At 34.8% G+C, this 15,324-nt stretch overlaps 1 protein-coding gene across 1 annotated transcript in view; it reads left to right on the top strand.

Annotated features, from left to right (window-relative positions):
• Window positions 1–8,109: 8,109 nt before the first annotated feature.
• The window catches only part of LOC108563272 (delta and Notch-like epidermal growth factor-related receptor), a gene marked incomplete at its 5' end in the record, with an annotated part of 16,585 nt that continues 9,370 nt past the window's right edge, over window positions 8,110–15,324 (top strand). Inside the window, 4 exon segments of the mRNA XM_017921897.1 lie at window positions 8,110–8,303; window positions 8,572–8,741; window positions 8,800–8,918; window positions 10,445–10,598. Of these exon segments, the coding sequence (XP_017777386.1) occupies window positions 8,110–8,303; window positions 8,572–8,741; window positions 8,800–8,918; window positions 10,445–10,598 (637 nt within the window).

The following is a 15,324-nucleotide window of genomic DNA, read 5'->3' as shown; positions in this document are numbered from 1 at the left end:
CAGACAAAATGAAAAGTTCATTACGGTGACAAAGGTTATGTAATTATTTATCTTGGAATTTCAGCTTAAGTATATAAATCCCACAATTTCTTTACACGGTTTTATGTGTATTCTTTTTTCTTTTTTGGTTCAAGTCAGGGCAGTAAATATTTGGTCAACGTGCGCTCGGCGCATTCACTATTATTTAAGCTTGGCCTCCAAAGCTGCCACAATAGGAACATTGAGTATGTTATTTAGACACAAAGAAAATCATGAAAGAATTATTACATAATATTAGCCCCGAGGTATTTTCTACTATTTGTAGTAACCAAAATCGAAAGTTTCGTAATAAAATAATTAAATTTTTAATTAATAAGATTTTTGTAAGTGGCTGATAGAAAATGTAATTTAGGTTTATTTAATAATTTTAGAATAATTGATGATCTCCTTAATTATAAAATCAATTAAGTAACATTGTTGTCCTAACTGGATGAGGCGATTTGCGGCAAGGCTACCATAATATGGTAACATAGTATACGTGTAGTTGGTCTCAGAATTCGATAGCATACAAGCTCCTAGTTTAGTTGAGAAACTTTTAGTTTTCACAGTATTCATCCGAATTATTCGTCTTTCTGGATAAGATTTATAGATGTGAATTAACTAAATATAAAGTTAATGGAAAACTGAAAAAAATTAAAATAAAATTTTGCAACAAAGTTAAAAAAATAAAAACATAATTTTAATTTAATAGAAGGATAAAATAAAATGAATAATAATTGAGTAAAATTGGGCCAATAATAATAAAAAAATAATATTTTCACATATATATTTGTTCAAAGGGTTAACATAACAAATCATAACTCTGTTGGATGTGGAGTAATCGAATAGTCTGGAACAAATGGTGCAGTCTGATAAATCAATTTTCGGGGATGCATTTTCCCTGCTGTTGTTTGAAGTGTAAGAGGGATGGGGAGGGGTGAGTGTGTGTTAATGTCATATAGGGATGAGGGTGAAGGGACGAAGTCTTGCGCTACTTATTCACAGCACGTGCCACCATCCCGTAAAGTTCTTGGCATCACAGGGTCACTGCACGCAATTATTTATTAGAAAACTTGCAGGCGACGCATCTGCTTGAACTTTCGACATTCGCGACTCTCACATCCTTGCGACAAGGATTCTCTGCTCCTTGCAGCAACCGACGATTTCCTAAGATACAGCGGCCTTTGACATCATCAATTAACTCAATTTTCCTCTCCAGGAATCTAACATAATTCCTGGACAGGAAAACCAAGTTTTACGCTTTTTTTGTAAACTAAAATAGGACAATGTTTTCGAGAAAACACGTTTCATTTTATGTAGTTTTTAGTTTTATATTCAAATTCAACGTGTGCAACCGAAGCTACCATTAGCATATTAATTTTTAACTGGGAATCGAGTTTAAATAAAATCAATGTTTGAATTGGTTTTTATTAGTTGCCAGGAACCAAATCCGAACATTTGTTGAATTACAAATTACATATTTGCTAAGCCATGCTCGTATCGTGTATGGAAATACACCAATAATAGAATCGTATTGGAATATTGGGATGTGAAATTACATTTGAGTTTAATATCAAGAAGAGAAGTGTTTGAAATTCTAAGATTGGATTCAAAATGTAATTTAAAAAAAAAATATATGATTTGTTATTTGAGAAAAGTATTAAAGAATAATATAAACTCGTCCAATAAAATCTGATATAAAAATAATATGTTGCCATATAGACTTTAGACTTAAGAAGTGGAACAATTCGGATATTTATTTTTTAACGAAAGTAAAAAATAACATAAAAAACTTTTATATAATCAAAACCAATTACAAATGAATTAACTGTTAATAAAGACCATTGATTATTTAATTAACATATGTATATAAAAAAATACAAATTAGATTTTTCTATTTATTTAAGAAAAGTATAAATAAGTTGTATCGAATCTGTAAAAATATAATAGAATTTAGTTAATTTTGGGTGTTGAACTAATTAAAAAGCATAAATGGTGTTTTGTCTGGGTGGACAAACTTCGAAGTTGGAGTTCAGATCATTCTTTGTTTTTTTTTCTTTTTGTTTTCATTTTACTGTTGTTGTTTCCTCCCTGTGTTCGACGCGTCCCATTCGATTGGTTCGTAAGGGTGGGCGACATAATCGCACAATGTTTTGCGCCTTCCTGTTCGCCGTCAGACGGGCGTCGCCCTGTCTCTGACTTAAATGCAACAAAACAAAAAGAGCCCTGTCGTTTTCATGCTCAGCAGGAAATAAACAAATCTGGAAAACGGCGTAACGCGCGCTCACGACAATCGCGCCACCACCGCAGCTGACGGATAATCACGTTATGAAACGCGTTACACCACGTTTCCGTTTCAATTCCAAGTTCTAATCCGAATACCGCGTGTGTCCAGTCATTAAACCCTTCCATTTCTTCTTTTTTTTAAACATTTAACATCGACCCTTCATCCTTTTATTACGCCACCGCGCTATCCGGTTACGTAAACCTCGGGGTGTAGAGAATGGGTTTGGGCGATATGCATCTTCATCCTAATTGCTTGACGTACGTACGTTCCGCATGAACACGAGTTTCCCCAAGGGCTGCGTGGGATGTAGCCTTCTCTCTCTGCAATAGGGAGAGTGGATTGGGGATTTTGTTTGTCGACGCGGGAATTTATGAATGCGATGCGCAATTAACAATCTGTTCTTGGCAACTGTAAAGATGACAATAATCAACTCTTAATTGTAATTCATCTCGTTAAAGAAAGCACCGGGATTGCTACAATTCATTTGGTCGGCGACGCCCAATTCCGGGATAACAATGCCCACCCCCGCGCCAACAAAAGGCCGCCACCGCCGCCGCCACCGACGACAAACGCCGCACCGCTATGTTGCAGATCCCGTAGATACCTCGCTCACAATACCACAAGAGGGGTGGGATAGAAATAAATTTTCTCCTGACACAACAAATTCGCAGACCGATGCTGTTCACTTCACCGGAATCCCTCTAATTATCTACTTAATCTAATCAAATCCTATTTGAAACCTAATGAAACGTAATTTTACACCCATTATACAATTTCCTTTAATCATTCCCTTCTTACAAATCATTATGATTTATAATAAACTACAGTTATTTTCAGTAACAAATTCAGAAAATATTCATAGCGAAACTTCAACATTTCATTTTGTTTTAAACTAATAAAGAGAAACAACTTTGAACTTGCCTTGAAAATGATCCCTCATTATAACCTTCATTGTTTCAACAAACTTTCAAACTATCCTATTTCACAATATTGTTATAACTTTTATAATGATTAATTTCATTATTATTCTTATTTACTTATATTTTATGTAAATACAGTGGAACCTCGATTAACTTGTTTAATCCAAACTGAAACATATTAAAAAATATACATAATACAATACACAAGTTTTAAAAATGAAATCCGGGACTTATCTTCTCATCGTCACTCGTTATGCGAAACGTCACTCGTTAAGCGAGTCATTTTTCTTATTTTGTTCGTTAAGCGAAATGCGAGGCGCTCGTTAAACGAGGTTCCACTGTATAATATTTCGTTAAGAACACAAGGGAAAAATGATATAACAAATTTTAAATTTATAATGAATTTTCATTTTAAATAAACTTGGATGAACGTTGTTCGTTACCTAGTTTATAATTTTTTTTTGTGCGTAATTGAGAACGGTTCTATTGACGTACAAAGTATATAATTAAAACGAGGGATCAAACGCTGTTCCAGTTCGCTGCAAATTCTGGACTGTATTATAGGATAGTTTGGGTCTTACATTAAAGGGATCCAACCCTTTGTGGTTCAGTTAAGGTGGATATCGATAATATGTCAGAAATTCAAGTAAAACGCAAAATATATAATACATATTATATAATACAATACTTATTTTTACTTATATAATTTTGAATTGCGAGTGGCGCAGGTAGCATCTACGTGACGGCTGGCGAGAGTTATAACATTATATGTGAGACTTTCTATGTGATATTTATCGGTGGCAATCGCAAGCCCGACAATCGAAATACCGTCAATCAAATTCCCGACGTTCAAAATCCGACAACCATAATCCCGACTGTATCAAAATCCCGACTATGTCAACAATAACATTTTAAAATTATTCCGAACCGTAGTGAGTTTTAAATTGTTATTAATAATAAATAATAACAATTAATAATCTAATTGTATTTGAGATTATTACATAATGTTAAAATTTATTATGAATAATTCAACACAATTAAATAAATTAATAATAATTTATTGTTATTAATAATAAAAGTGTAATTCAAGGTGACTACACATTTAAAAATGTTATAGCAAAAATTTTCGTTATAGTCGGGATTTTGATACAGTCGGAATTATGTTTGTCGGGATTATGGTTTTCGAGATTTTGTTACAGTCCGGATTATGGTTGTCGAGATTTTGATATAGTCGGGATTTCGATACAGTCGGAATTTCAATTTCGGTTGTCGGGCTTGCGATATAGACTCGATATTTATATCGATTAAGTGGACCGATTTAATGGACTAGCAAGTTTTAATACCTCGTGGTCGATGGTCTTTTCAGAAGTTCTAACTTATAAGGTACTACTTCATTACTGGTATAATATCGTATAGTAATTAACAAAAAGTTGGATGTTTGATGTAGTGAATGGAGTACGGAGTGTATGTAAGAAGTTTTCAGAGAGGCAAATTTCTGCTTGGGGTTTCCAGTTAAATATATATATGTAATTAATGTTGTGTAAATAAGTTGTAGTTTCGGAATTACTTCTATAATTTTAATAAAGTTATATTATAATTACAAAATTTATTGGAATTTAAGCATTTATATTTTCATGATTTTGATAAATTGGTGGATGTGCCGGGCAATTGATATTTCTTTTGCTATGAATTCGTGAAAAATGTGTGTATATTAGGAAAGTTTCGTTGAAATCGATAACATGTTAAGATAATAAGGTGGAAGAGATGACATAAGTAAGGGTGTTCCGGAGGGCAGTAACAAATTGCGGTAATTTCCGGAGGGTTTCTTTGGCGGTGTAAGATAAGATCGACAGCTTGATCTGGTAGTAGTATAGCCAGGTGGAAAGGCTGAAGGGCCGAAGCGGCGAGAAATGCGTTATCTCGAGATAAGTGGCGATTGTGCCCATGGGCTGTATGCGAAAAACCAAGCGAGGAAAAGAGGAGCCAGTTTCTAAATCAATAACGACCGGCTCGAGGAAATGGAACGTTCGGCTCCGAAAAATAAGCCATAAATGATCTGAGAACGAAAAAAAAAAATTACAGAGAGAGAGAAATACTATTTATTAAGCGATTGGAATTGATCGTCGCGGTTTCCAAAAATAATTCCCAATTAAATGTTACCACAGACCAGAGCGGTTTTGGTTAATCGATTGGATCCAGAGTATTGATGAAACATGATCACATCTATCTTTACAACGTTGGATTGCATTAATCGACTGGATTATGGAGGGTGCAAACCACAAAAGCCATTGTCCGGTATTCACGTAAAAGTTGAAAATTAATTTAGTCGAAAACGAGACGACATTCCTGGAATTCATCCATCGCAATTCCGGAGGGAATCAGCGCAGGCAATTCTCGATGTTTTAATAGGATTTAATTAAACACAGCGCAAACAGTTTACGGTGCATCTTTTCTTCTTCATTTATTTATTTTATTTTATTTTGTTTGCACGCTTCCAAAAATGTTTATTAATTCTTCAGAAAAGGATTCTGCATTTTAATTAGTCACTCTCGAGGACGAAAAGGCGACCTCGTATATAAATGGAGGTGGTGCGAAGTGCACGGATGGGATAACATTATTCCTCGATTTCCATTTTGTCAAGAGCGCTTCAGCAGCAGAAAGGTGCGATATGTTGATGCTCTATTTCTTACCTCAATACGTTCTCGTCTTCTTCTTCTTCTTCATATTTTTTTTTTGTCGTTTGGATAAAGAAGCGCTCCATACAAACACACATTCACACAAGAAAACGCGAGCATCCATTCAAGTAAAAACGATAACAATGTCTCCTCACCATCGACCCAGACATTCATTACTGCGAGCGCATTTATTTTTTAAAGCCATCATCCCTTAAACCCGCGTCTATTTATTCCGCTCGCAATAATAAAAGGGAACGAAAGATGCGGACTTGTATTCCATATTTTCTATTTGGAGACGCGGGCTTTTCAGCGGAGCTCTTCGAGTTTAATTAGAAGATTTTTCGCTCATTTGCATCAGTCACAAGCACACAGCACGTCCAAACAACACTGGATCACCTAACCTCCACCCTTGCCGAACGCAGAAAGCGCATTAACGAAAGCCGCATCCATAATGACCATTGTTACGATGCTCGTATTCGAGGATCTCCTGGAGATTCTGCTGCAATCGCTTCGGATTCTATTATATTTATGTACTGGCAGTACTTGCTTTCTTTCCCTTCTTCCTTATATCCAGCTACTGCTTAAAGGATTTAGCTAATTGTGCACTTGTTCTCATCGATTTTTTTTTTATAAAACCTTCAAGTTGAAATCTGAAAAGTTATGAGACACATATAAGATGCTTGAAATATATGAAACTTATAAAATGTTTTACTCTAATAAGAATTAATACATCTATTTACTCTTTATTATAAAATAATACATTAGCATTCATTTCTTTATTGTAAATTAAATTGTAATTAAAATTTTCATTACAATTCTCAGGGTCATCTTTTGTTTTTATGGACTGTCTGGGTTGGAATTAAAAGTAAACTGGAATAGTAGAAGTGATGGTCCGCAAATTGTTTCGGCTTATTTGAATAAAGTACGAAGTTTATGTGAGTTATGCAAGTTGTGCGGATAAATTTAGGTCTTGCGGTGTAAATATACTAAAACGAAACGGCGCTAATAAAGCACGAAAATCTCCTTATCTGCTGGGTCGGGTTTTTATATTTGCGAGCTCTTCGTTATATCCAATTTATTTAGTATTCACTTTCCAGGGGGAGAGCATCAAATAACGATTTGCACCGTTTCCTTTTTCTCATAGCATTATTGTTAATTGAAAAAAAAAAACACTTTTACAATAATAAAAATGATGACATTTTTATTGAAACTATGACTTAATTAAGATAAGTAATGTAGTTTTAGTGTAAATTTAGTTGTTAGTGAAATTTAAAAGTTTTGAATTTGAGCATATGCTTTTCTATAAGTTTATTTTCCTCTATATTTCATAGTTGAGAGAAATGCAATTTTCGTAGTTCCTCTTTGTTACAGACTTATAGTGAGAGTATTGAATAAAATAAGAAGTAGCAACAACAAGGAAATAGTTTTAGAATGTGAAACATGGAGAGGTTGTCACTGCTTGGATCTTCCTTGAAAGGCTTAGGTGATGGTGTTAGAGGATGTATGGATGCTGCAGAGGCGTTTGTGCCAAGGGATGATTTAACTGGCATTGTGTGTTACGTGCAGGTGTGTTAAAATATCATTTCAACGATGAGAATGTATCGCAGGGTGGGATTTATAACCTTCCTCCAAAGAAAAAAAAAACTTATACATACATACATACATAAAAAGGAAAAGAGGGAGAGAGAAGAATAATAGGGAAAGGGAGACGACGGAACTGGCGCTGAAAGCAGGGATAAATAGAGAGGTATTTTCGAAGCGTATTTATGCGTATGGAAAATAGCAATATCGACTAAAAGGCAATTCAGTATTCCTTATTGCAATGCTTTCCAATCAGTCGGAAGAAGATTTGCTGCCTTCGTGCAGTCCCATGAAGTCCATTAGAGGCATTTTCATTATAGCATGCAAGTCCAACCATGCAGGAAATGTAATAAAAAGACCAAAACCCTAGTGTTTGTTGGTTTGTTCCCTCTATTGAAAACTGAAAACATGTTCACATGAAACTGTTTATCAACCGGTTTTTTTTTTATTGCTGGTAAATGCATATTATAGTGGTTGTTGAAACATTCTTCTATTTACACATTTTATTGTGAGAAGTAAAAATCTTTTTACTATAAATCGGGAACGTCTCTAATGGTATTAAACGGCGCATAAATGATTTTATGGGTTTGTTTAAAGCAAAATCTTGATGTTTTTTTTTTTAATTCAGATACCGGAAGACTGTGGTGACTGCGATACATCCGGCACCAGTCGTCCCTTGTGTACCCCGGCTACCCTCAGCTGGGATGGCGCCATCGAGATTCAAAGTGGTGACGTCCTGTTGGTGAGGATTGATGACTCCCATCTACTTCGACAGGAATCTCATGTGAATCAAAGCGAACCCAGAGATTTGGATCATGAAAGGTATAAGCCATATTATTTATTCATCTCTTAATGGTTATTTTATATAAGTGTGTATTAAAGTTTTAATTAATTTTATAATTATATTGTAATTGATAGTATAGACTTATATGATTGAAATATTGGTGTATATGAAATATGAAAAGATAATGGGATTGGGGAATTCATGGTGTTTAAGTATGAAATTAGTGGCGCATCGCATTGGGAAATGAACTGCAAACGATGATGGGGTTGATCGATTTGCGATGATGGAACTAATATGATTTTGCAGGATGATGCACGAACCGCCGACTGCTGTATATCAGGTGACCCGCACTGGCCACGACAACTGCGATGTGACGGAGGGTGTCCTGCTGGACATAACACCTCTGAAGATCGATGCCCGCAAGGTTGTCACTCTGTACGACAAGGACCTAACCGAAGGCATCAACTTGCTCATAGGTAAATAGCCTTACAAACGATCTCATTAAGAAATCAGAACATCAAAATCTTGTTCCAGTCGTCTCTCAATCATGGGACAGCGAGTGCGTTCGTCTTAAAGTGGTCGTCAAATCCGACAATTGCGGCGAGAACGAGGATTGCTCCGGAAAGGGTCTGTGCTTCTCCAACTCCTCAATGGTAAGATAACCAAAATCACATGGCAAATAAATTTCCCATTTCCAAGACCATTATATTTTGAGTTCGTGTTGTTCGCAAATGAAAAATAAACTTGTTATTTGAAACAAGTGTCCAACCAACGCGTCAAATCCTGCAATTGCTTTATTCGAAATTTCCATTTGGTTTTTCCATACAGCTAGGATCAACACAAATGCACGCGAATTATTACGTGAGTGTGCATACGTAATACCGAAAGAAACATCCTTTGCATCTTCAAGAGAATCCTACTGAGTCCATCCAGTTGGAATACAATTTTATTATTTCATGTCCTTTGATTTTGCCCAGCGCTTTTGGTGTGTCCGAATTGAAGAAATGTGATCAATCAATAGCTTTCTCTCTCCAACAGGCATACAATATTATGCACGATCGGATACAGATTATGCTGTGGACAGATGTAATTACCTGCAATATCAAACGATGTCCTTGGCAATTGTTGCATTCAAAGTATAAATTATATAAAGTTTTCGTTTTATTCCATTGCAAAACATCAAAAAGCTTGTATCCGTGTTTTCGCATATGTTTGTAGTATTTTATATTTAAATCGACACCGGTTACTGTAAATAGAATAAAAATATTTTTCCATTCGATTCGAACAATGTCTAATCCGCTCACGTCGGTTACGAACTCCTATTTATTCAGCTCGCAGACCGAATCTGTGATGTTATTTATCCACGTGAAAGCATTGCAAATATATAAACGCCGGATAATATAAAACGTAAATGCGAAATGTATACACGAATTGCCATTAAATGAATATAAAATTCACGTTGTAAATGCTGAAATTGCATAAAGGGCCCTATATTAATTATTTTGTTTTACATTAAATATTATTGACCAACGCCAAAATATTCAATCCGATTTCAATTATTTCTTGCTATTCTCCAATATTATTATTATATCAACTCCACTGGGATACAACTTTATTTATCTTATTGAGTTGCGAAACTCGATTTGCCTTCATCATCCAAATCACACCCCACTTCGTAATAAGTTCAACAACAAATCAAGAATATATATATATTCAATATTAACTACACAATTTGATCAAAGTATGCAAAACTTATAATAAAAGTTTTATTAGTAAGTACAGGTGTCCTCCGACTTACAAACTAGTTCCGTTCCAAAAAATTGTTCGTAAGTCGAATATACTTATCTTACCATGGAGCAAAAGCAACAAAACAGATAGTACATCTTCAAAAAATATTATATTTTATTAAATAAATTATCAATTTTTGTTACATCTCCTTGTAACAAGTTAGAACTTTTAGGATTTTGTTCGTAAGTCTGGGAGTTCGTAAGTAAGGGGATACCTATATATTAAGAAACTAATAAGTTGTAAATATGATTGATTTTATTGTTCATATTGTGTTGGACATAACTTGATTTGTTGCGGTGATGGTTATTTTCTGGTCCAGGTATAGCATGTGGTCGTGACGTGTATGTTTTGAAGATCTATTCTCGATGTGCATAAGTTGTTTGTTTTACAGGAGGGCTTTGAATGCCAATGCTGTCCCGGCTTCGTGGGACCGCATTGCGAGGAACAGGACGCCTGCTTCCCCAACCCTTGCACGAACAGTGGCATTTGCGTTGACATCTCACAAGGACACGAAGGATCGATGTATCAGTGCCTGTGTCCTTACGGTAAGTTCCACTATCTTATTATTTACTTTATCATTCTCTTACTACATTTCCTTAGTATATAACAAATATTTTCAGTTGCTCTAATATATATTTTTTTAATTTAATATTCACATATCGATTTTCTATACTATTAATCCTAAGACAAACATTAATTTGCATAAGATATTTACAAAGAAGATTTTAAAGAAAGAACAACGTAAAACGGGATGCACTTTCGATTCATGTTCGCTAATAAAAAGATATGATCCATATTTAATATTTTACTACAAATTTTTTCATTATACATTTTTCTTCCTGTCTATCTCTTCGCTCTTCCTCAAGGAAAGCAATGATACAAATGTGATATTAATATGGCACGACCAAACCGCGCCGCGTCGGTCGCGTCTCTAGCTATAACAAACCGGGTTATGTATTCATTGTAGCGAGCGGCTTCTCCTTGTCTTGATGCAATTTCTTAAATTTGAATATTTCATCGTGCGTTTCCTTTGTCCCTCGTAAATTTCTCCTGCATAAACTTATGATGTTTCTACGTATGCTACGTTACTCCCATATATATATATATTTTTTTTTTAACCTTTTGATGTTCCATCGCATCATTGGTGCATCAAATTTTGTTTAGCATAAACACTCAAAAATTTGCAATGAATTTAAACAACTTCGATTGAATTAATGTTTATTCTAAAATAAGCTAGTTTTAGGTTTTCAATTGAAACATGCGTAATTTTATAAGTAAATAGACAAATTGAGCGTAACAAGTAAATATAATTATATCAAAGATCTGAAAGAAAATTGTAACTTAATTGAGGTTGGTTGTGTACGCAACTTAACCTAATAGCATCCCATTAGCGCAGACATATGTCAGCTTAGGAATTGCGATCTGAAACCTAATTATTTCGAGACCAGAAAAGGGAGGAAAATAATTGGGAGTGAATCGTTTCCAGGGCACCTCGTTGATGCTTTGTTCAGGACGCTTAGGGCAGTATACGTGCACACAGAAAAAACAAAGAAAAACAAAAGTAAAAGAATATACAAAGCGCAGATTATTGCATTGATTATGTGATTCAATTTCATGCTAGTTAATGCCGCGCCTCGAACGAATTTAATTATAGATATTAATTAGCGACGGCGACTAAGGCGAAAACCCAATTAAACAAATACAGATTTAATCAAGGAATCGGATTATCCAATTAAAAATCTGGCTCGGTCTTTCGAGCGGGGTACAGGGCGCGCTAATAGAGGGGAGTTCGCGAAGTGGCGAAAGCCCCAAAATACGTGGCCATCCTCCCATTATGCAACGCTTGCGAGTACTTAAATCGTAATTTGCACGGCTTCCAGATAGTTTAAACAGTGTGCACCAAAAAGTTCTCGTTCTCGTCCACATCCTGGCCAAACTAAAAGACGTAAATCATTATGGATTGTACGGAATTTCGTAAAGAGCATCCATTAGGTTGTTGCAAACATAAATTGCATAATTTTATAAACACTAATTATAAACTAATTTTGTAGGAAATAGAGCAATTGAGTATTTCTTTATTATTCTGATGTAAAAAGTTTTGTCAGAATTCAAGATCATTTAGTAGATGATTCCGCTTGTCTCAATTGTTTGGTCGTTAGTCACTGGAAGACGTCGCAACCCACCTCATCTTGAAGGCTTTCGTCTTCGTAATGAAATTTTTGGACTTTGAGTAATTAGTTGTCAAATTTGGAACAATGAAAGATTATACCTCGAGTATCAACAGAATCATTAAATTGTATAGTTTTCTCGAATATTCATAAAAATTGTTATAATTTTGAAATACTAAAACAAAATCAGGTTTTAGTATTAATATAGTTTTTATATTGAAATGAATTTACTCGAGTAAATAAAAGTTACATTACACTAAATTAATATATTATATTGGTTTATTTTCAATATGTACATTCGGTGTTCGATCCGGCAATGTTTGAGAAATACTCCCAAAAAGTGTATAGCGTGTTAATTTATTTGCGTACGTCCAATATTGAATTTACGACTGTTTGCAATTCCGCATATTCCGCTAATTGAATGCAATAATGATCAGCAATTAGTAGTAGTAGTAGTAACAGCAGTAGCAGCAGCTGGAACGAACTGTTGTAAAACGCATTCAATTTTTAGAGTTAATTGAAACCGCCAATTAATGTGATGCCCGTGTGCTTTATTAATTAAAGCTTGGGAAGATCATGAAAGGTGTCTACTGACATCGGGGTCGTAGGTTAGCGTTGTTTTGGTTTGGCTCCGATGAAAGTTAATTGAAATGTAATATGTGTTAATTAATAATGGATAATTGGGATGGGTCGGATGATGCGGAACGGGGGCTTCGGAATCCAATTAAACTGTAATTCATATTAATTGCGCGCAGCGACGTGTAGCGCGCGGAAAACTAATAATTTATCCATGAACTGGGATGATGAGTATAGCAGGAGTCCGCGGGACCGTTCGTCCTCGAACCTGTATCAGCAAATCCAAAGAGGAATTGAATACCATTAAACATGCCTTTTTAACAATGTAAGGGACAAAGAAGGATGAAGTATTTCATGAGATTTAAACAAGAAATAAAATGAAAACAGAAATACGAAAATAAAGAAGGACAAAAAAAAATAAAATGAAAGGAGCAACGTTGATGTAGAACTGTGGCCAAAAAGAAGTTCGTGAATTATAAAGTTAGCGCATACATTTTTGATGAGCCAGGGCGAAAGTTGGACAACAAACTTGACAGAAGTAGTCCATTTATGGGGGGCGTTTTAATAGTGCCGCCGCGGCATTGCGTAATGAATAATCAATTCGCGCCGAAAAATTTGCCGTTTTCCAAAAAAAAAAATAGGATTCTACGCTCCGCCGTGGTACAATTTTTATTACCGGGAAAAGGACACAAGCCTTCCACTCTTTGTTCAACTGAAACTTAACTATTCTAGTAGAAAGGAAGAGGAAAAAGATAAAAAAAGAGAAACGCTAGGAGCAAAGTTCATATTCTATTTAGTTCAGTCCAATTTTTTTTTTCCCCCCAGAATGAATACGGTTTTTCTTCGGAATGCCGTCTCCTATATTATTCATTAATAACGGTCCTGTCTATTCGACAGAAGATAAATAATCTTACCCGGAGGCGGAAAATATTTGATGGCGATGGCATCGATTGAGATCCATAAATATCATACGAAAATGTTCTATGCTCGATTTGCTCACTGCCATCTTATAATCCTGCTGCTACGTGAGAATACCCAGGCCAATAGCTTGAATAAAATATAAACATGTCCTGGCAGTTATATTCGCAATATGAATTACTTTTGCTGCATTAGCTTAAACCAAAAAGCATGGAAAACCGAAAACAAACAACCGAATAAAATCGATGCGAATCAGCGCACCTATATGAGTTTTAATGAAATATGCACGACGCTCTCGGTTCTCATTCTTTTTTTTACGTAATCCCTTCAGTTACCAAATTCCATATGCAACACATCTTCTCATAATCGCCTTTGCGTCTAGTTTGGAGATGTCGCTGTGCATTTTGTTTGTTACTTCAAATTCTATTAAATAAATTAAAAAAAAAACAAATCTAAATATATATTTTTACTGATTCGTATAAGACTAGTGAAAAATCCAATACGGTAGGGATTTTTCACTAAATTGATTTTTTTTTATTCGAACTCAATTTTATTTTATAAAATCAATATTATTTTCTATATTATTATTGCAAATAAATTACAAAGTTTGTTATCCAAGTATTTGATCTTAAATGTTTTTATACTTTCTGATTCCTCTTGATAGAAAAGGGTTGTATTTTTTATGAAATGCAATATTGCCATTTTCCAAGTGCAAGTGTAATTCGGCAACATGGCTCATTTATCAGTAAAAATCGTACTCTTTCTTTCAATAATTGAACTTAGAACAGTTTCGCGGACTCATTTGGAGTTAAAACAAAGCAAAGTTCATCAGAACAGTCTTCCTCGAGGGCGATAATTAGTCTATCGGACATGAATAAGCAAACCAGGTATTTATTATATAATCACGAACATTTCTGTAGTTGCTTGCTGTAAATGATATTTTTGTTGTGCCTGTAGAACAATGGCTGAGAGAGCAGGGAGCTCAAAGGAGCAGAAACCACGCGGTGTAAAATGTACGGTGGTACATTCTAATGGCTTCAAGATTGAAGGGTATATGACTCACGTTAAGGACACATGCCTTACGCTTCGCCAGAAGAACGAATTCGGATCTTTCGATATGGATATACCATTTTCGGAATTAGAAAAGATGGAATTGACAAAAGAGAAGAAATAAAATTAAACTATGTTTACTATTAGTAGAAGAAAACATGTACGTTATATAACCATGTATTTTAGACAGCTTTTCTGTAATTTTTAAATAAAATGTGTTTGTTATATATTATTTTCTATTAATGCCAATCTCAATCATCATGCGCTTAAATATGTACAAGTTAATAAAATGTGCATAGAAACAAGGATTGATTATAATTTGTCTTTAAGTAAAAGTACGACCCTTTTTTTACTTTGCCGCTTCTGATTGTTTAGTCTATGTTTGATAATCACTTTTATTTGTACGAATTTTCTCTCGTGTTGCATATTATCGATTGCGTTCTCTAAACAATCGCGTTGTTTTAGTAAACAACGCTTTCTTAAGATTACTTAACATGCTGTATTGCCATTTCGGTGACCCCGTGTATGTTTTTTCCGCTGCAAATGAAAGCCCTACGTG

This window comes from Nicrophorus vespilloides, unplaced genomic scaffold, assembly GCF_001412225.1.
Source record: "Nicrophorus vespilloides isolate i.1.1-1 unplaced genomic scaffold, Nicve_v1.0, whole genome shotgun sequence".
Classification (NCBI taxonomy): Eukaryota; Metazoa; Arthropoda; class Insecta; order Coleoptera; family Silphidae; genus Nicrophorus; species Nicrophorus vespilloides.
The sequence above is the reverse complement of the archived record's forward strand: the minus strand, read 5'-3'. Positions and strand labels throughout refer to the sequence as shown.